Genomic DNA, 22,337 nt, shown 5'->3' with positions numbered 1-22,337 from the left:
TTCACAAAACGAATTCATCTAGCGAGGCAACCGCCGCTTGAAAAATCTTTGTTAAGTGAAAAATTCGTCTTACAGGGCATTCGTCTAGCGAGGCACCACTGTACATTGTTCTTACAGCCCGATCCATAGGAACAGCTGATGTCTGGGATCCTAAGATGTTATCGTTAGGAAAGTTCAAAGAAGGAAAGATTCCTGTCCCCTGCAGCTACTGTACCCCACAAAAAGCCTTGAGCTGAGGGTCTTCCTGAACAATGGGAAGGAGGCGGCTGTGAGGAGAATTACCCCAAATCCAGGAAGACTTCCAAGATAAGTAAGTTCACAGAAGAGAAATTTCTTGCATCTCAGCCCCAGAAGTCCTCCTATACTGCATTCCACATTGTTCAGGAGCCCCTCCCTGCTACAGAGAGACTTTTCAGAGAGTGTGTAACTGGCTGCAGTAGGAAGTAAAGGATGGGGAACATTTGCTCTGTGAACTTAATCAAACTCTCTGCGGAGAGCATTCCATAATTTGGGCACCATCACTGAGAAGGCCCTAGAAGCCACCCACTCCCCTTCAGATGCCAGAGACACCTGCCAAATACCATCAACACAAATCTTAATGTTATGGGTAGGCATAACATTATCCTAAACCAAAAAGATCCTATACCAAAAAGATCCAAGCTAACACTTGGGCTTGGGCCCAGGAATGAAATCAGCACAACTCCTGGTGTAGCACTGGCATAATTATTATAAGAACTACAGTGGTATCTCGGTTTAAGTACGCAATTGGTTCCAGAAGTCTGTACTTAACCTGAAGCGTACTTAACCTGAAGCGAACTTTCCCACTGAAAGTAATGGAAAGTGGATTAATCCGTTCCAGACAGGTCCGCGGAGTACTTAAACTGAAAGTACTCAAACCAAAGCGTACTTAAACCGAGGTATGACTGTAGTAACATCTAGTAGTCTACCTTCTGCATTCTGAACTAGATGCAATTTAAAAATAGTGTAGAGCACTATTCTTCAACCTTTTCAGACCTAGGGCCCACTCTTAACCAAAACAAGCCTCTCTGATCATATATTTGCATGGTGGCACAGCTCCTGCTGTGACCCACCTCAGATCAGGCCATGACCACCTAGTGGGCCCTGATCCACCCGTTGCAAGACGGGTGGCGTAGAGCACATTACAATAATCTAACCTAGAGATTATAAGAGTACCGTATGGATTGCTGAGGCTATGCTATCCTGAAATCAAAAGAAGGTAAAATATCATGTGTGATAAGCAATGCTTTCTAATGAGCTCACATTATAGCAGTTTCCCCCACTCTAGATCCTCTTGGTTTTGACTCCTGAATCACTGCCCTGCTTCTGACGTCCTTGCATGCAAAAATAAAACCTTATTATTTCCTTCCCATTCCCCCCAGGTTTTCCGCTTGCTCCATTTCTGCCTTGTCCTGGGCTTCCTGAAAGGATTTCCTCTGCAAGCAGACAAAAGGATCTGCTGAGAAACATCCACGCTGTTGTTTTGAAAGGGTAGAAAAGAAAGTGTTCAGGATCTTTGAGCTTTAAAATAAAATTAGACTGTAGCGTGACATTACACTGTGTGTATGCAAACCCAAATTAGCTAGTCTTTCAGTGTAATAATTTTACATTTATAGCCCCATACTGCCCAATTCCCACCTCATTAAATTTTCACACTAGCCTAACCTGTACCAACTTAAGTTGATATTTTTTAAATCAGTGCAGCAAGTTCAAGATCACGCATACATCACAGCATAAACAATATTTACAAATTATTTGTAAAGGATATTTATTTACACTACGCTTTTGAACTTCTATTATTACTCTTATAAACATTGCACAAGTTTCTAATCCTGAAGTAAAAACAAACAAATAAAATTAGGTTCAAGTTATTTTGGTTTTCTTTCAGCAGTTGACATTTAGGTTTCATGCCTTCCTATCTCTCAGTCATAACAAAAAAGAATTACCATAAACCCATCGGAGTCCCAACTTTTGGAGAGGGAGGGTTTTTTCTTTGCTGTTTAATAAACTGAAACTGCTCCTTCGCTTTTTGACTATCAACTAGATGGAACTAAGAACTAAGTGCTGCACTGACTCTTCAAAAGCCCTCAGAAGAATGAAGTGGGCTTTTAAAATGCTAATTGTTCAATCTATCTAGATGCAAACATTTAACAACTTACATAAAACATGGCAATCTGCACTGATTGTTCAATACATCCCTAATTCTTGTTGTTGTATACTTGCTATTGTATAATCTTTGAAGGCTGTACAATATTACCTGCTTCTCTGAAAATAAGACACCGTCTTATATTTATTTTCCCTCACAAAACAACAACAACACTATGGCTTATTCTCAGGGGAAGTCTTATTTTTTTCGTCGTCCTCCTCCTTCCGCGGCCGGCATTGCTGCTACGCCTATCACCATGTCTTATTTTCGGGGTATGGCTTATATTCCTTGAATGCTTAAAAATCCTGCTATGGCTTATTTTATGGCTACGTCTTAAAATAGGGGAAACAGGGTAGATGGAGCATGGCTATGAGGGGGCATGGTTCTGACTATCATGAAGCAACCCAGCCTTTCTGAATTTACCATTATATTACTGATACCGTATCAACAAACACTTATACAATGCAACAGAATATCTTGCCAGATCAGCATTTAAAAACAGGCTATCTTAAAAAAAAGAAAGAGTCTTCCGTTGATGCCAAAAAATGACAGAGATTGCATCAGGGGAGCTTCCCCATGGAGTGAGTTGCCAGAGACGAAATGCCATAATGAAAAAGGCCACCCCCTGCCTCCCCACAGACAATGGGCTTCAGGGGTGGCGCAGAAGGGCCTCAGCAGGGGTGGGGGGGAAGAGGTCACTCAGGTTTCTGGGAAGTAGTTTGAAGCATCCAAGGCAGCAAGGGGGAAAGGGTAGTGTCCTTTTATAAAGCACCATGTGAAAGAGTACCCTTTGGACTTCAACAATGCACAGAGCTCAGTACGGTGGGTGAAAAGAGGAGCCTAAGAGGTTCTGGATCCAGTGTCTACAATTTTGCATATGGCTCCAAACAAGCCTGGCACAGGGTGGCACACCATGGTAATATTAACAGCCCAAACTAAAAATACCTCTTTCCAGGAAGTGTGTGGTGTGATGTAAAACAGTCTGTTTCACACCCGGAAGACTCAGGTCTAGACATTCCCAGAACTTTGAAGGCCTTTGCAGGCTGAATAAGCAAAAGAGGCTGTAACAGCAAAGCACTGTGTACTGGGTCACTGCTTTTAGTTTAAAGTTCCCATTGGAAGTTTGCTGAGTACATTTTAAACTGTTGCCCTTTAACATGATTTCAAATGATCTCATCTTTCAAATTAACATGTTTTTTCATTAGATACACGTGCATAAAAGAGGTAGAAGGTCATTTGAAATATTTGATGTAATCTCAAAGCTATTTGAAGGCAGATTATCCACCAGAATCTAATAAACTTTAAAGTACATTGCATTGTGATTAATATGCTACCTCGGTATGAATATGAATATTTCCCACTAACAACAACCGTTTAATGAGGAAAAACACCCAGGCTTGGGAAAAAAGTCCATTTGCCAAATAGAGAACTAGCTACAGTTTTACAGGGCTGGGTTGAAAATGCTTGTTTTCCTTTCTGATTCACTCTAAATGGAAGGCAAAAGCTAAAACGCACTTTTATCAGCTAATTAACCAAGATGTCACAGTATCCTTGTTGGGATGGGTGACTTGTAATTATTTTAAGAACTGGATACTAATGTCAACACAAGTCATATCCATACCTATAAACCAGCTCCTTTCATGCCTATCAACATTGGCTAATCCTAATCTGTTTTAGATGGTCTGGAGACCTCTAACCATCCCAGAGGAAAACCTAGTAAGGGTGTTGGTAAGAGGTTGCCTGACAGGGTGGGGGTGGGCCTGCATACTTTCTGCTAGTTCCAAGATCTCTTATCCCTTCCACTCTTTTTAAAACACTTGGTTATATCTTTATTTTGACTCTGCTGACAGTTTATCTGGGCATTCTGCAGAATGCAATATTGCTGAAAGCCAACCACTCACTATTTTAAGAAGACAAGGAGCCAATGAAGTCCTAACAGCAGGAATGCTCCCTAACCACAGTCACTAGCAAATCTCAGAGTTTACCATTTATGCAAATATTCATTGTTAGTGGAGATTTCAAAACGGTATTGAGGTAGTTTCCTTCCTAGGAGTAGCAGGTCAGTTCACCTGCAAATGAATTATTTAGTTGATAAGGAAGGAGTTTGGATTGATTACTTTAATGACTCACCCTACTCTGAATAATTTTTATCAAATTGAAATGTTAATTTCCAGTTTGCCACCTCTTCAGCATTAGAGTAGCAGCTAATTGAAATGCTATTTTGTTTTTCCTTTAACATGCCTGAAATTTGATTGTTCTACTGGACAACTCTTTGCTTAATCATGTTTCCATTGCCCCCGAGTTGTTAAAATTCATGGCAAATGGGAAAGCCTTCTGTAGATGCTAGACAGGTCGCATCTGGCACAAATGCAAAGGTGGTCAGGTGGCAGATTAGAAAGCCACCTCTGTGTAACAATGAATGTGTGTGTCATTCAACGGTGAATTCCTGCCTGTGAATATCTTCCTGCTTGGACATTTATTATATTTATTTCAGGTATTTATATACTGTTTAATGTTCAGAATTTCTAAGCACATTGCATTTTAAAAAACAAACAAACCAAAAACACCGTACAAAGATATAAAGGACAGGTGAATGGGTGGCAATTAAGTCAGAGTAAATTTTACTTCAAATAATAGGTAACACATCCTGCCAGCTTCCTCCTCCTTTCCCTTTGGAGAACTCATCAGGGAGGAAGATACCAAGCAAGCCTGTGCTGGGGTGGGGGAAAGGTGGCGGTCCATCGGACAGCACTTTGTCAATGGCTCCTCCAACCCCAATTCTCTTCAATATGATGTGGACAGCTTTATGAGCCATACATGTACCCCCTCCATGACTCTCTTATTCGGTTAGTGTCACAGACCAGTCTGCAGTATTGTATTTTGATAAATGTTTCGTTTTTCTGGAGTCCCTGGTTGGCTGCTTGTCCCATCTTCTCACTGGGACTCGCTTTGAGAATCCTAAGGAGCAAGAACCAACAGCTCTGTTCTCCCCAGGGAAGCCTGCCTGGCACTGACTTTGTCATTCTTCTGCTGCCAGGAGAAGATGCTCTTGTTTCTCCTGGGCGTTTGGGGCAGGGCTAATGGTCTTGCTTTGGGTCATTTATTTGTTGTGTTCATTCTTATGTCAGTGTAGTGGTCACTTTATGTTGTTGAATGGCTGTTTTGTGGATGAAGGCTTTTACTATGTATTTTTGTTTTAATGTATATTTTATTGTATATTATATTTTGTATGCCATTCTCCCCGTAAAACACTTTGGGACGTATTCTGGTAGCCTGAAGCAGCATGAATCGAATTGAGCTGAAAGCTGCAAAATATATCAGTTTGGCAGGAAACTGGAAAATAAGTTTGAAGGTAATTTTCAAGATAATCAAACTCTATTAATTAACTTGATTGCATTCATGAAGTAATATTTAGTATATTTCAGGAGCACCATAAAATACACTACCGAACTAAGGAGAAATAAAAGTGATGTGATGAATCAGCCCCAGACGAGGAAGTCAAGCTGCCCTGAAGACATAGATTTATCTGGTAAGGGTCAGGACATCTGCGGTACAGTGAAATTAATCCAGTTACAGTCATGGGTTGCAGTCTCAAAGCATACTATACAGATAAGTACATGCTAAATTTGTAGGTGCCCTGAACTAATATACTTTCCACCAGTGGAGTTATGTTATTTTAAAAGCCAAATAGTTCCAGACGCAGCTCACATCCTCCGTAAGAAGCACCATGTAGCAAGCAGGAGCAGCTACTGCCTACCAGTCAGTTGAGGCAAGCTAGCAAACACATTTTTTGTAACTCAAAGGCCCCTTTTGATTGTATTATTAATAAACAGCTGGCATTTGTGGTCACTAACTGCCTCAGGTCTCCATATGTCTCCAGCCTGATTTCCTTACAAGGTGGGACAATAAAACAATAATAAAGAGCTTTGTATTTTAACAAGTTCTTTTCATCCAAACACATCTGAAGCTCCCTTTTCGTGTTACTCATGTGTAGGCGCAACTCTTGTTGAAAGAGTTTTGCACCCTTAGCACTAAACCTGATGTTCTGTGGTTTTCTTGGCCCCTTCCTGATGCTGTCTATGTGTAGAGGGAAGGTTTGAAAGGGCACATAGGTGGTCTCTGAAGGGATGCACAGGCTGCCAAACATGCATAAGTGGTCCGTGTAAGCTTGACTCCAGCATGCTTAGAGTTCCAGGTAAAGAGGACAGCCTACATGCATAGAGGTTTATGCTGTAGCAAACAGTGTTTAGTCATGAAGACCACACTGAAAAAATCATTTGGGCCATAATGGAACAAGAATCTCAAGAGAATTTGTTTTTTTTAAAGAGATAAATAGTGTAGGAAGAGGCACCCCACCTCATTTATTACTTAAAGCAAATGATCCATTCTGGTTTTAAAATCCTCCAAATACAAGGCACTGTTTTAAGCAGATTACATCAGTAAGCAAACATTTACCATGCATATTGCCTCCCCAATTTATTATTAAAATTGCCAAAGGTGCATCAAATGCATTGAAGGGGAAAGTGGTTCAGTGGAAATGTTCTGTTGGAAGGGCTAACAGGAAAAGGGAAAGAGGCCCCAGTCTAGAAAGAAAAGGGGAGGAAGCATCTAGATGCACAAGATACTGCTTATTGGCCCAATGTGTTCAGAAAAGAATCTTCCTCAGGAGCACCACACAATATTCTGTGCTATTCAGGTTTCCTCCTCTTTTTAAGGAAACCTAAACACGAAGACAATGGACACAATCCAGCCAAAGTCATGTATTTTAGGACCCACTCAGATTAAGTTCAGCATCTGCTTAACTTGAGCAGATCATGCCCAAATAGGGTTAGTTGAGTACTGACTACTGTATACTGTACTGTATATGGATTAAATGGCAACAACAGTGCATCATCTACAAGGTTTATTTGAGATCAGCCGAGTTGCCTAATGTAATATTCTTGGAACACTCAAAGCAATATTCTTCATTTATCAAATCAGCACATTTCTTCTACTGCCTTGCAATACATTTCAGCACAGTCATTTAGTGTGCCAAAAATATTGGGAGCTAGTTTTTACCAATTAAACTCTGTAGAAAAGCCAACATTATTTTTTAATTTTTAGAATCCATGTGATCTCTCTCCAAAGGATGATCTCATCCAGTCATAAGCAACTCCCTATGAAAATATCCACCATAAAATGATTCAAACTGCTTCTAGTCAGCACACTATGGAATTTACATAATAAACTGAATTCACCATAATTTATTATTAGATTTCAAGTGCCTTACAATGGAAGGTAAACATTGTTAGTGTCATGGCTCCCCTCGGGGGGGGGGGGGGAATCTGTGAGCATACAGATTAGATGTAAATTAATGTAACACAGCAATGATGTACGGAGAAAAGGAATAGCAGAATCTGCAGTTTCCTACCCACTGCACCATATTTTCACTGAGACAGGGCCGGCCCAAGGCATTTTGCTGCCTGAGGCCAATAACAAGATGGCACCCCCTTCCTCCATTTCCCATATAGAAGCCAATTAGGCTGTGTATTCACCATACATTTAAAGCACACACTCCTAAAGAATCATGGGTATTGTAGTTTCTTAAGGGAGCTGAGATCCAGTGCTGCCCAGCAAGGACTGGGGTATTTTAGGGGAAGTTTTGTTGGGAGTTTTTGCTGTTGTTACTGATATTAACTGATATTACCTTTTTGCATCTTTATTTTTACGTGGAAATTGTTCAGTTTGGTTATGTAGTTTTTAATGTGTTTTATTTATTTTTATGACTACTTTGCTATATTTGTAATTATGCAAATATTTTCATATTGTAAGCCACCTTGAACACTGTTTTAACTGTGGAAAGGCGGCGTACAAATAAAAAGATCATGGTGAGTGCTTTTTTTTCAGGGGGCACTCAAAGGTACGCAGTACTGACATCTCTTTTTTTGTTGTCAAAAAGTGTGGCACTTACTGTAACAACTTCATGGTGAGTACCGGCACCTATTTTTCTAGGGAAAAAAGCACTGCTGAGAACTGTAGTTCAGTTTCCAGAATTATTTAAATGTATGGTGTATATACAGCCTTAGACTGAATCTTATTTCAATATTGGCAATGGGACACCAATCTCCACTGCACCTGACGGCACTAGAGTAGCTTAGAGTGTTGCAGGCAGGTTATGTGATACACATAGCTCTGCTTGCTCCATACCCTTGGTACCGTCTCACTCTGCCACTGATCAATGATCAAAGCTGGAGGTGATGTGCCAAACTGTGTCTCTCCAGTATATGCAATGTGAGTGGGTATGCCTTCTTTTACCCTGTTTCACAGTGCCAGATACTCTTGGGACGACAGCCTTTTTTGACAGGTAGGTAGCCGTGTTGGTCTGATGCAGTCAAAACAAAATAAGAAAATCCTTTCAGTAGCACCTTAGAGACCAACTAAGTTTGTCATAGGCATGAGCTTTCGTGTGCATGCACACTTCTTCAGATACACTGAAACAGAAGTCACCAGACCCTTATGTATAGTCAGAGGGTGGGGAGGGGTATTACTCAGAAGGGTGGTGGGAATGGGTGATTGGCTGATAGGAGTGGTAAACTGTAGGATAAGTGGATTGCAGAGGGTTCTTAATTCTAAGACCCTTGGGTATGATGTCCAGGTTCTTGCATTTACCTGGACATCATCCCCAAGCAATTAAGAACCCTGATTTGAATCTTGCTGTGGTCCTTCATAACTAGAAGAGCCTCTTTGCTTCCAAAGAAAGCCCTTGGGTGTGAAGATGGGCAAGGTGAAGTGCCGGAGGGGATAGGACTTGCCAGGAGTGAACACCCAAGAGGGCTTTGGTCTTTGCAAAGATGGATGGATAAGTTTGTGATGTGATAAATGAATCAACTACCGGTATCTGCCAGCTAAGAACCTCAGATGATGATTTGACTGACATGTTCTGTCTTTTAACACATCCCCTAGCAATTCCTGTTGTTTAAGATACTCTCACAGGGACTAAACCACCTTCGTGTCCCACAGAGGGACAATCATCTATCTGCAATCACAACCTTGTACCTCAATATTGTCAACATTGATTGGCAGAGGTTTCCCAGGGTTTCAGAGAGGAGATATTCTCAGCCCTACCTGGAAATGCTGGGGATTGCACCAGGAATCTGGTCTCATCAGGACCATAAACCAGGGTTGGTCGGTCTCTGGTTGCTCCATTTGCCTTGGAGACCTTGGCTGAGAGATGGAGCTATGAATCAGAAGATTGCTGATTTGAATCTTACTCTTGCCATGAACTCACTTGATGGCCTTGGGCAAACCACACTTTCCATCTTCAGCAACATGGGGAGATAATAATACTGACTTTGTCTTACAGGATTGTTGTAAGGTTTACAACTAGATAATGCACATGAAGCACTTCAAACACTTGAAAGTGTCATACAAGTGTTCAGCATTCTTATTATCTTCTCTCTACAGACAGAAGAGTCTCTTAAGAACTCTAAAGAACACAATAACACTCTTAGGGTTCAGAAGACCTGGCAATCCTACACCTTCTTGAGATGGCAGTCCATTCTACATCAGAATGAAAGCTTGTTTTCAAGCCTTTCCTGGTACACTGTTCCTCCATTTTCACATAGGGCCAACTTCAGACAAATGCCTCTCTGAGAAACATCGATGAGGATTATACCATCTTGCAAAATCATGCACAAATCAACCCTTCTCACTACATTGGGGAGTTTTGAACAGTGCTTTACTTAGGAAGGTTTATTATGGCTAAAAATAGAAAGATCTCCCATGCTCTTTTCCCCAACCCTCTTTAGAAGATAATAGACACACTGCGGTGTTTCAATGCAACAATATTGTAAGAAAAAGCTCTTATTGTAGGAAAACAGTTATTCTCTTTTTTTAAAAAAATCATGCTTTCTATCTTTGCATTCTGCAATGCATTTAAAGCAAAGGTCAAAGTGTTATTGTGATCAAAGAGTATCCGAAGAGGAAATGACTCAATGAACCTGCTGTGTTATAAGACCCACACATATATAAAATAACATATATTAAAGTGTAAACTTTGCAGGATTTGGATTTGACCTTTAAAAACTTGAAACAGTAACTCTATTTAAGAATTAAAACCAGGGGTAAAGAGACCCTGAATCTAAGTGACCTTTGAAACCAAATGTAGGTTATTTTTAAACCTATTGAAAACACCAGTGGATGAGCAGGGTTTAAATCTAGCTCAGCATTCCCCAGGAAGGGGTTTATATGGGGGATCCTAACCCCGTCAAATTTGGCCTGCAAGGTTGATAAAGATACAGTGGTACCTCGACTTACGAATGACTCGACAACCAATTTTTTCGACTTACGAATGGGGCAAATGGCCGCACGCTTACGAATTTCTCGACATCCAAACGGAAACCGTGGCGGTTTTAGATAGGGTTTTTCTGACTTACGAATTTTTAGATGGGGTTGCTTCAACTTACGAATTTTTCCGTTTCCAATGCATTCCTATGGGAAATCGCGTTTCCAATGGCGCTTTTCGACTTACAAATTTTTCGACCTACGAAGGGGCCTTTGGAACGGATTAAATTCATAAGTCGAGGCACCACTGTATTTAGAAAAATGTTTCTTAATATGTTCTGCTCTGGGTATTATGAAATGTATTAGATTCATAAACAATACTTATTTCACTTCTGTTTCAAACCCCCCCCCCAAAAAAAAATCAACAAGGCACTTTCTTTTAGGAGAATGTGCCCCCGTCCCCAATGCTTGATTAGATGTACTGCATTCAGCTGAGTACATGCAAGGCATGAATGATCCATGTAGACCAGAGGTGGGAGGCTTTTTTTTCAGCCCAAGAGCTGCAATTCCTTCTGGGGAACTTTCTGAGGGTGTCATGTCAGAATCCAGATGGCAGAGGCAACAGCGGGAAGAGCAATGAACGTATATTTTACCATTGAGAGAGTGGGCTTGTTTACTTACTTACACACACACACACACACACACACACACACACACACCCTCTGTATCCACCATCCTGACAAGCAAGAGGCACTGTCAAATTTCAAGGACACATTCCAACCAAGCAAAAGCACTTGGGGTGCAAAGGTGGGGCATTAAGGGGTGCAGCCCAGGGAAAATTCTGAGGGCCAGATAGACAAGCCTGGCAGGCCTCCTTTGGCCACTGAGCCGGAGTTTCCCCATCCTTGATGTAAACAAGCTGAGGAGCATCTGTTTTGGGGGAGGGTGTTGCCTCTGTCATTGTATTGGACTGGATTGTAGGAAGGACAGTTATGCTAGTTCAAATTATTCAAGATGAAAAAAATGTGTCAATAGCACATGCTATTCTGCTTACATAAATACAATAACAGAAACACATGGTTGTGTTAAACATCGAAACAGAGATGATGAAATCCAAACACTATTGAATAAATACTGATGCACATTGTGTATTTTTATTTCCTTTCTGGTCTGGTAAACAGATGAAATAACCTTCCACACTTATATAATGTTGCTATTTGAATCTTGTCTTTGTATTCAAGAGAGGAATGGCCACAGTTCCCAGCTGTTGAAGCAAGCAAGCATGGGGCAAAACCCTTGTCATTTTTTGGTGGCCTAGAGATGGTACTCAGTACAATGGAATCCAGCTTTTTTGGAGGAGAGGAGGGAGGGCGGGGAAGCCTTTCCTGTTTTTCTGCCAGTTGTCAAACCACCACCACCACCAAGCAAAGCCACTGTCTTCCCAACTGCTAGACAGCCTTATGAATGTCTGTATTTATGCCACCTACATATTCATTCCAAATAAAGCCCTTTACAGATGTTCTTTCCATCCAGCATGCATTCGGTGGCAGGCTCTGTGCCTGATCTACACACATTCATCTGAACATCAGAAGAGAGTGTATGTGTGGGTTGGCCATCTTCAGACATTCAAACAGATGTGTGTAGGTTGAGAAAGATCCTGATGCTACAATGTCATTCCACAACAGGCCTGCTTATAACTGGGATGGCAACGTATAAGTCCTCTGTTTTGAAGGTGTGCTCTACCGTATTTGAGGAATGTCCAGTTTGCTTTAAAGATAGTTTTAAGTCTGCTTTAAAATCTGCTTTAAAGATAGTGGACCATAAAAAGGGAGAGCAGGATCCTTGAAATTGTCTATCAACAGTTAGCAGCACCTGATCAGCAGAGACAACAGGCACACAAGTTTTCCCCAGTATAGTGAAGTGTATGTATCATCTAATCAAATTATATTGTCTCAATTTGTGACTGTTCGTATAATTTATCATATGTAATTTTTATGCAAATTGTTGTCCTCTTTTTTGGATGATGCACATCCTCTGTTTTGGCAACGCATAAGTGGGCAACCCTAGTTTATACTACACAGAGATACTGCTAGCATCAAAACTTGATTCTCAGAGTTTTGCAGCGAGATAATTGTTACAATATTATTTTAAAATGTTATAAAAATATTCCACAAAGGGCTTTTCAATTTCCCCCTACATTTCCATTTATCGCCTGACATTTTTTATTTTTTCTGCTTTTACCACTGGGATTCTGCTCTGGTATGAGATTTCCTCCACCCCCAAGAGTTGGTAACCATATGACATCACTAGGCTGGGCCTTGTGATATCACCAGGCCATGGAATGCTGCTGGCTCAGCAGCCATGCTTAGGAGTGGCAAATCCATGCTTAGGAGTGGCAAATCCAGATAAAGTTGAAAGGAAGGAATTTCTGAACCACAGAAGACATCTGCAGTTATGAGACAGCTGCTGCTAAGATTGCAGAAGCATTTGCAGACATTGTCAGGAGAAACGTAGAAACTGGGTCACTTAAAAAAAACCCAAAACAACACCCTACCAGGCTGACCTGCCAGCAATTTGAAGTGAAAATCATTAACAAGGCTTTTTCAGCATGAACATTTGTTCTGTTAAGGTAATTGCACAGGAAACATCCAACGGCAGCATAGTTTACTTCTGAATATTTACCTGTAACCAAAGTCCTGATTTTGTAAAAAAATGAGCAGCATACCTGTGAATATTTAAAATAGCTGTCCAAAAATGAGCTCTAGTTCAAAATTTCTGAAAACAAAGACATAATATGGAATATAACTAAGGAAAGCCTTCTCACTCAGAAGGTATGATTCACCATCTTTCTGTTCTATAATATTTCAAACAAGTCAAAAAAGTTTTTATATTGAAAATACATACCGGTAGTCATAAATAATCTAATATTTCAATCTGAAGGTTAATATAATCCCACCAGTCAGCCTGCAAAGAAAGATCAACTGTGGTTTCTGTAAGAAAGCCCTTATTAATAGCTCCCTTTCCAGCTTATTGATGAGCTGGATAGGAAACACCACTACCATCAGCATGTTTTTTTACTGAATTACTTAAAACACACACATACACAAGACAAATGGTTTGCTAATGTATTTCTAACATACATTCTTTCAATACAGTGAGTTCAAAACTAAAAAAGGAATGGAGATTTAATATGTGTCTTCTCAACATTTTCATTTAAACTGCAAATGGACCGATAGGACATCATAATACACAAGCATATACTTCAAAGAAAATCATTACAACCCATATTAATATAAAACTAGCAACAAATTATGCTCTGCATTCATAGCAGAGCCCACAAATCTTGGCAGGACTTGGGAGCAAACCACTTGTCTATAAGCCAACAAGGTGAAGCTTTCATGCTCCCTGCTCAACAGGTTCCTTGCTTGCCGATTTTCACAAAGAACAACAACCAGTATACCGTATGCATGAGTGTAGCAACCCATCCTCTAATGCTGTGTACAAGGATAGCCTCATACCATTTTGCAATGTGTTTTGTTGTCGTTTTCTTAAATCCTCCAATGGTGTATACCGGAGGCTTTCCCCATAGTCACAAGAATTAAATTTCTAATCACTGGTGATAAAAATTAATCAGATCATCAGGATACAAAATAAGACTTTTTATTTCTTTATAACTGAATTATTAATAATAAAATCTGCCTCTCCAGAAACTCACACTTATTATTCATGAAAGCAGAAAGTGGGCATGCTTTTTCCTTCTTCTCAACAACTTATTCCTATATTTATATTCAAAACATTACCCACAAATACTTGTGCTTTGTGAATGAAAAATAAACCTCGTATCACCAGGTATGCTGTTGGAAATTTTCTCAAAATCTCTATTAAGTATAATTGCATACTGAATATTTTATGCAGGGTACAACCTCATCTTTCGGAATAGCCTGAGAGACATCCAGACTTGCCCAGTCATCAGTAGCTTACCAAGACAAGCACGCTGTTTACAAATGTTTTCGTATAATAGGTCTACGTAGAATACAATACATTCAAACAACATGTTCTGGATAAATGGGAGAAGCCGGAGTGGATAGACAGAAAGAGAAAAAGAGAGCCAGCAAATGAATAGACCCACCTTAAAATATTCAGAAATAATTAAAAGAATGAGATTAGAAGAAAAGACAACATGTTGGAGATGTAAACACCCAAAAGAAGATATGCTACATACAGTGGTACCTTGGGTTACAAACACTTCGGGTTACAGACTCTGCTAACCCAGAAGTAGTACCTCAGGCTAAGAACTTTGCTTCAGGATGAGAACAGAAATCGCGCACCGGTGGCACGACGGCAGCAGGAGGCCCCATTAGCTAAAGTGCTACCTCAGGTTAAGAATGGTTTCAGGTTAAGAATGGACCTCCGGAACGAATTAAGTTTGTAATCAGAGGTACAACTGTATTTAGAATGGACCAGTAATACAAATATTTGGGAGATTAACACTAAGTAAGATTAATGAAGATGAAGATTCTATGATAGTTACTTCATAAACCACTTAGAGGCTTTATTACAATCAAGTGGTATATGTATAATGTTTTGTAAATAAATGTTATATTTTTAGATTGGAGACTATTAAAAGCAGCTAAAAGTTTAAACATGCAGAATTGGAAGAATTGGCAGCTAATGAATTGGGAAATTTGCCTCTAGGAAAATGATCAAATTGGAGAAGTTAGCTTTTTCAATCAAAAAGAGTAATGTGGAGTTTGGTGCAGCCAAAATAAGAAGGATTTAGCAAACCCTCATCAGTTGAGAAGTGGACGGCTAAATCCTGTTTCTGCTACAAGCACTTGTTTGTGCAGCGAAGGCAGAATTGAACCCCACCCACCTCACATCACAAGTGACACCAGCTGTTTGACAGGTGGAAAATGGAAATCACGGGGTGGGGGCAAGATTAGCTCATAGCCAGAGGTTTCCCTACTCCTGCTTTAGGGATCCCCACCCCATGTTTGAAGCCTCCTCATGCCTACTTATATCTCATTCTTGTGCATGGATGATGCTGTGTACGGTACAATCCACACTTGGAGAGCAACAGTTCTTTACCCAGTTCTACATATGGGAGGCTAGTAGCAAGCCCATTCACCTAGGGGCAGATGCAGGCTTAGAGCACAACACTTGATACATGAAGCCTGCATGATGCCCCTACATTCTGAATTGTAGCATCCGCTAGGGCAGGCATCCCCAAACTCCAGCCCTCCAGATGTTCTGGCCTACAACTCCCATGATCCCTAGCTAACAGGACCAGTGGTCAGGGAAGATGGGAATTGTAGTCCAAAACATCTGGAGGGCCGAAGTTTGGGGGTGCCTGCTCTAGGGTATCCCAAAGCTGTAGCCGTCCCAAATATGGAACTGCAAAAAGCTCACAAAGAGGAACCAGAAATATTTCGCAAAAATTTGATAGTGGTTGTTAGAAAGTCAACATCAGTGCATCACAGTAATTAGCTATTAAAGCCCTCTTTGTTGTAACTAAAACGAAGCAACAGGCAACTTCACAACTAAAAAAAGAAAGCTGAATATTTTAAAAATCAATCCGGTACCTGATAGCTTCATAAGAAGTTCGGATGCTGCTTTGACAGACATGTCCTGCTGTAATACATTCGCCGGCACTTCTTGTGGCTTGGGATTCTCCTCGGGAAGGCTTGGGGCAGACGTTTCAGGCTCAGGACTAAAAACGTAAGTAGATTTAGGAAAAGTGGAACTTGCATTTTCCTCATCTTTCGGTTCATCTTTCACTTTAAATGTAGGAGGCAAGGGTTCTTTTTGATTTGCAGCTGTTAACAGAAGGGGAGGAAAGGGTTCAGTGAAGTGCGTAAATGTATAATCAGAAGACAGCAAGTTCACAAGAGTCATGGGGAACAGTTTGATGGTGCAGGGCAGGGAACTCTACACAGAAAACCAAATTGGGCAGGCTTCAGGAGGCAACTAGTACTGATAAATTCCTGCACAAAATCCTACACAAGAGGCAACCAGATAGCTTCTGAATGCCAACCCAAGAATATATTTTCTGATGCAGTCTGAGGGAAGAAGCACTAATTCATCCCACTGGTTAATCTATTGGAATTGCAAAAAGTTAGGATCCTCACTAGGTAGTAATGCTTCAAGCTACCTTTGGAGTTCTGTTGCATCCATGAAGCAACACTACATCATTTTAAAAAATATATCTTTGTCAGGTTTTGGGACAATGCAGATAAGTGTCTCACAGAACAACAGAGGGAGCTCCCCACCGCCCAAGCCCATAGGATTCCTCAAATAATGCCTGCAGTGGCAGGATATGCAGCTTGCTCCAATCAGACATATAGCTGCTGTCTAGCCCTGGCACTTTTCCCTTTCTTTAATTACATCCTTTCTATTTTGCTCATTTGCAGAGAAGCCTGCAGTGCATCGATCTGGGCCAAAACAAGATGGGTGGGTGGGGACAGAGTTCAATTTTGAAGAAAAGGCTGATAGGGAACTATCCTCAGGCTCCATCGAAGTTGTTGCTGTTGTTCATATTATAATAAATGGAAATACTCTCCTAAAACATTGCTAGTAAATTTCGGAAGCCCACTAAATAAAACATCATCGCCTGCTGCTTTATGGGCTGGAACTCTTTTAAGTATCGCAGTGCTGGTCAAATGTACAATTCCACACGCTATTTTGGATACACATTGCTCTGATCAATGAGTTTAATCTCGTCCTTTAGCATAACATCTTTCCCCTTGTGTGGCATTGACATATCTACCAAGTTTACATTTTCATCTTTCAGATATTTTTTTCATTCCTTCAGTGACTTTATAACATGTTGCTAGGTAACACTGCACACAAGTCAGGTTTCAGGACCTTTCGTTAAAACACTATAAAATAAGCGCATGAGCCTTTTTTGCATGAAAAATGCACATTGGGGGCCTTTACTATTCCTGTCTGTTGAACACTAAAGATCAATTTCTAAATAAAAAACATGAAGAGTGAGACTGTATTCTGTCTGTATTCTGTTCTCCTCTTCCCACCAAAATGCTTCTTGTTGCCTTTCTTTCAGCCACCACAGGCTCTCCAAGTCAGTAGAGGTAAGGTTGAAAAGTTACTGAATGCATGGCATATATTTAAGCAGTGTTATTCTAAAATGCCAGAACAGTGGCACAAATTGGTTACAAACCTTTGGATTTGTGTTTGAAAAAGGGGTAAGGGATATCAGTGTGTTCCTACCGTAATTCTAAACATCTATCAGTTCCTCATAATTTTAAGTCAGTATAATCCAATGCATGTTTACTTGGAAGTAAATCCCAAGACTGCACTTACTCCCTAGGAAGTGTGCCTCTTAGAAATCTAGTAGAAATGATATCGGCCTACAACTCCCATCAGCCTAAATCAGCATGGCTAATGGGCAGGGATTATGGAAGCCTCGATGACAACATATTGGCTACCCTTTCTATAAGCCCACTCTTCTCTACATTCCTCCCCGTCTTCAGTGCAGCAGATGGCTCTTCAGTGAAGGAACCTTTCAGTGTTGACACACCTGTTATGGAATGCTCTCCCAAGAGAGGCTTTCCCCTTTCCCTTCACCAAGTCCGAGGTTTTTCAGAAAAAGTCTGAAGTACTATATATAATAAAAATATTTTTTTATTTATACCCCGCCCTTCCCGATTTGAAAACTGGGCTCAGGACGGCTAACAGCAAACACAAACATTGATTAAAAGCGACTTACAAAACAGCTTAAAAACAGCATAAAATACAACGTAAGTATAGCATCCATGTCAATAAAATTCAAAAACTTCAGGGTCATTTTTTGGGGGGAAACCCAGCCTAGTAAACGACAAGTAATCACCAGGGCTAACTGGCCAAGTTTGGTCCTGCTAGGGCAGGGGTCAGCAAACTTTTTCAGCAGGGGGCCGGTCCACGTCCCTCAGACCTTGTGGGGGGCCGGACTATATTTTGGGGAAAAAATGAATTCCTATGCCCCACAAATAACCCAGAGATGCATTTTAAATAAAAGGACACATTCTACTCATGTAAAAACACCAGACAGGACCCACAAATAGCCCAGAGATCCATTTTAAATAAAAGGACACATTCTACTCATGTAAAAACATGCTGATTCCCGGACCGTCCGCGGGCCAGATTTAGAAGACGGTTGGGCTGCATCCGGCCCCCGGGCCTTAGTTTGGGGACCCCTGTGCTAGGGCCAGCAAGGAGACCAGGGAAGAGTTTAAATGTGGGGTCCCAAAAGGGGTTCTTCATAGAAAAAGGAAAGGGAAAGGGAAAAGGAAATAGAGGGAATGACTACTAGCAATAGTCATAATAAATGGCATATCTGCATATTCAATTGCATCAGCACCAAAAAAGAAAAATAAAATTATTTTTTCCAGATCCTCATGGATCCACTAGGAAGATTATTAATTGTTACTATTTGCCGGGGGGGCGCTAAACATTTGGGGAGGAAGCATTAATAGGTGTGTGTGTCAATCTGAACCTATTCTGTGGTTTATTACTGTATATAAGTTTATATACTGTATATAAGAAAACTGACATAACTCTAATAGGACAGGAGACCCTCCATGATGAACTCTGGTGACCTTGGTACAAGTCTGATTCCAGCCTCATCTCCTGAAGGGCATTCAAGAAATTCTGAGTCCCTCAGACCTGGCATAAAGGTCACATGTAAATTCACTTGCCAGTACAGCCTATTTACCACCTGAATGGGGGCCATCAAGATAATTTGAAGGCAAGGAGCAAACAAAGGGTGACCAGTTTAGACATCATGCACTAGGATGATATCCTTTCAAACTCCTAATTTGCAACATGGGCAAAGTAAGAAATGGGCAGGAGACTCTGGAAGAAAGACAATAAGAACTGCTGGAACTGCTCACCTCAAGGCCCCCTTCCCCCACTAAGATGCATTAGCAATAAATATTATAACACACCTGGATTTTCAGGAGTTAGTTAGGTTCTCCCAGTTCCATTGAAAGCAACTCACACAGCGCTCCCAAGGAATCAGCACAAATCCATTTAGCTTAAGGACAGGTATACTCCCCCCCCCCATTTCTTAACTTACTATTAGGGTGAGTCCTGCTGGCCAAAATTGTCATGTTCACTTTTGTAGGCTTTTGAGAATACTCAGCGATTTTTTCCACTCTTTAGGTGTGTAGGTGTTGTACGGGTTGTGGCCTGCTTAAATTGTAATTTTTCTGTCTGAAGCAGCATTTATATCTTCTGTCATTTTCATTTCATATAATAAACCAAGCTTTCTTTATTCCTTTTGTGTAAGAACTTCTTATGGGCATAGGGTTGATAAACGGATGCATGTTATAAGTCCAGCAAAAGATCCTAAATTTCTCGTTATGGTGTGTGTATGAATACATGTGAGTGCTGGACACGCACATCAGTTCAAACACATACTGTAACAGAAGGGAAGTTTCAGAGTTTTACACTCTTTTTTGAACACAAACCTGTAAGTGAAGACGGTCAAAATGACAGACCCCTAACATGGCAAGAAGCAGAGTTGCAAAATATTCTGCACATCACTCAGCAAGAGCATCATGATGAGTGATTCCCAGTGCTGGCACCCTGCCAAACTGGTCAACACTTTAGTTATGTGATCACACCAGTGATTTAACTGCCTGCTGTCATGGTCCCACAAGACATTTGGGCATCAGTGCAGCTGCATAGCTAATGCATAACAATTTAGGGCAAATTATCATGTCCTTTTGAATGCTCTGATACAAAAACTGGAATCACATTATTAATTTCCAGAGGAATGTGCTGCATTAGTCTATTCTGCAACAAAACCAACCATGTTAGCCTAATAATAATAATAATAATAATAATAATAATAAATTTATACTATGTCTTTCCCGATTTGAAAACCGGGCTCAGGACGGCTAACAGCAAACATAAACATTCATTTAAAAACAGCATAAAATACAACATAAATGTAGCATCCATGTCAATAAAATTCAAAAAATTCAGGGTCATTTTTTTGGGGGGGGGGAACCCAGTTTAGTAAACACCAAGTGATCGCTAGGGCTAACTGGCCAAGTTTGGTCCTGCTAGGGCCAGCAAGGAGACCAGGGAAGAGTTTAAATGTGGGGTCCCAGAAGGGTTTCTTCATAGAAGAAGGAAAGGGAAAAGGGAATGGAGGATCAGGCTAATTCAAATTGAAGACCAGGCGGAATAGCTCTATCTTACAGGCCCTGCGGAAGGAGATCAAGTCCTGCAGGGCCCTAGTCTCATGGGACAGAGCATTCCACCAGGTCGGAGCCATCACTGAAAAAGCCCTGGCCCCGGTGGAGGATAATCTGGCTTCTTTAGGGCGCAGGACCCTTAAGCTACCGTATTATTATTCATGGACTTTAGAATCCTCTGCGGGACATACCAGGAGAGGCAGTCCCATAAGTACGAGGGTCCTAGGCCGCATAGGGCTTTAAAGGTCAAAACCAACACCTTAAACCTGATGCAATATTCCACCGGGAGCCAGTGTAGCTGGTAGAGCACTTTAAAGCTGGTAGAGCACTTTATAGCACTTTAAAGAGGTAAAGGTACCCCTGACCATTAGGTCCAGTTGTGGACGACTCTGGGGTTGCGGCGCTCATCTTGCTCTATAGGTTGAGAGACCCGGCGTTTGTCCACAGACAGCTTTTCCAGGTCATGTGGCCAGCATGACTAAGCGGCTTCTGGCGAACCAGAGCAGTGCACAGAAATGCCATTTACCTTCCTGCCAGAGTGGTACCTATTTATCTACTTGCACTTGACATGCTTTCGAACTGCTAGGTGGGCAGGAACTGGGACCGAACAATGGGAGTTCACTCCATCGCGGGGATTCGAACCTCCGACCTTCTGATCGGCAAGCCCTAGGCTCTGTGGTTTAGACTAGCAAATTAAACATGGCATGAACTTTCATGGATTAAGAGCCAAATTTCATCAGAGAGGGACAATAGAGAAGTAGGGCCACTTCATCAGCTCTGCTGAGAAGTCTGATCCATTCCTGTTATCTGTCAATAGCTGTTCCATAAAGCTGCAGTGAGGGAGAAAGGAGAAGCAGAGGCACACCATCAGCTCTCTTGAGAAACCTGCTCTATCCAGTTTTCCCACTCCAACTATCAACTTGTAACAGCCATTCCCATCAGGTTGCAGTGGGCCATTCCCATCAGGTTGCTGATGGCCACTCCATCAGCTCAGCTGAGATAATAGCAACTTTTGGCTCCTCCTCTCCTTGAAATCTTTCCATTGCAACTGGTCATTATAAGAACTTTGTAATCAAGGGAGTAATCCCAACCAAGATCCAACGGGATGAGCCAGGTTGGAAGTCCATGATCCTGGTTCAGGTGGAGATACACTTAGCAGGGGCTCCTTAAAAGGAGTGTGGCAAGGGGTGATGGAGCAGGGGAGACTTACCACTAAGCCCAATTCCTTTCAGGTCAGTCACATGATCTTGGAAATTGCACTGGAAAAAGGGTGCTGTCTGCTTTAAAGGCTTGTTTTCCCTCTGCTGGTCTCAGGCCAACTCAGCTGGCAGTAGACCCACTCCAGAGCTAAGTCAGGAATAGGGATAAATTTCACTGGAATAATTTATCCTGTGAATTACACATGCTTCCTATAATTTGGATTGCTCTGCCCCTATAAATGCTTGAATTTGTTTTTTCTCTCCTGACTCCCAATTCTTTTTCCTTTTGCGTTGCATCATTGGATTGTAAGCCTAAAGGCAGGGACTGTTTTATTACTGATCTTTGTAAGGCTCTGAAAACCTTTTCAGCTGAAATAAAAACACCTGAAATAAATATATAAATTTGTTAGCCTTGAAAGTGCTCCAGGATTCCTTGTTGTTGTTGCACTGTTAATGTAAATGCAAAGTGGGGAGACACCTGAGACCCATCACCTCAAAATATAAAACAGG

The 22,337-nt window shown here is 41.2% G+C and overlaps 1 protein-coding gene across 6 annotated transcripts in view; it reads right to left on the bottom strand.

Annotated features, from left to right (window-relative positions):
- Positions 1-22,337, bottom strand: part of ZNF827 (zinc finger protein 827) — a 109,501-nt gene that overhangs the window by 41,194 nt on the left and 45,970 nt on the right. For all 6 annotated transcript variants that reach the window (XM_035111673.3, XM_088660268.1, XM_088660267.1 and 3 more), the window contains exon 5: positions 16,009-16,242. In XM_035111673.3, the coding sequence (XP_034967564.3) occupies positions 16,009-16,242 (234 nt within the window). The remainder of the gene's footprint in view (positions 1-16,008; positions 16,243-22,337) is intronic.

Source organism: Zootoca vivipara, chromosome Z1 (genome assembly GCF_965207765.1).
Source record: "Zootoca vivipara chromosome Z1, rZooViv2.hap1.1, whole genome shotgun sequence".
Classification (NCBI taxonomy): Eukaryota; Metazoa; Chordata; class Lepidosauria; order Squamata; family Lacertidae; genus Zootoca; species Zootoca vivipara.
Note: the sequence above shows the minus strand (reverse complement) of the source record. Positions and strands in the feature narration are given on the sequence as shown.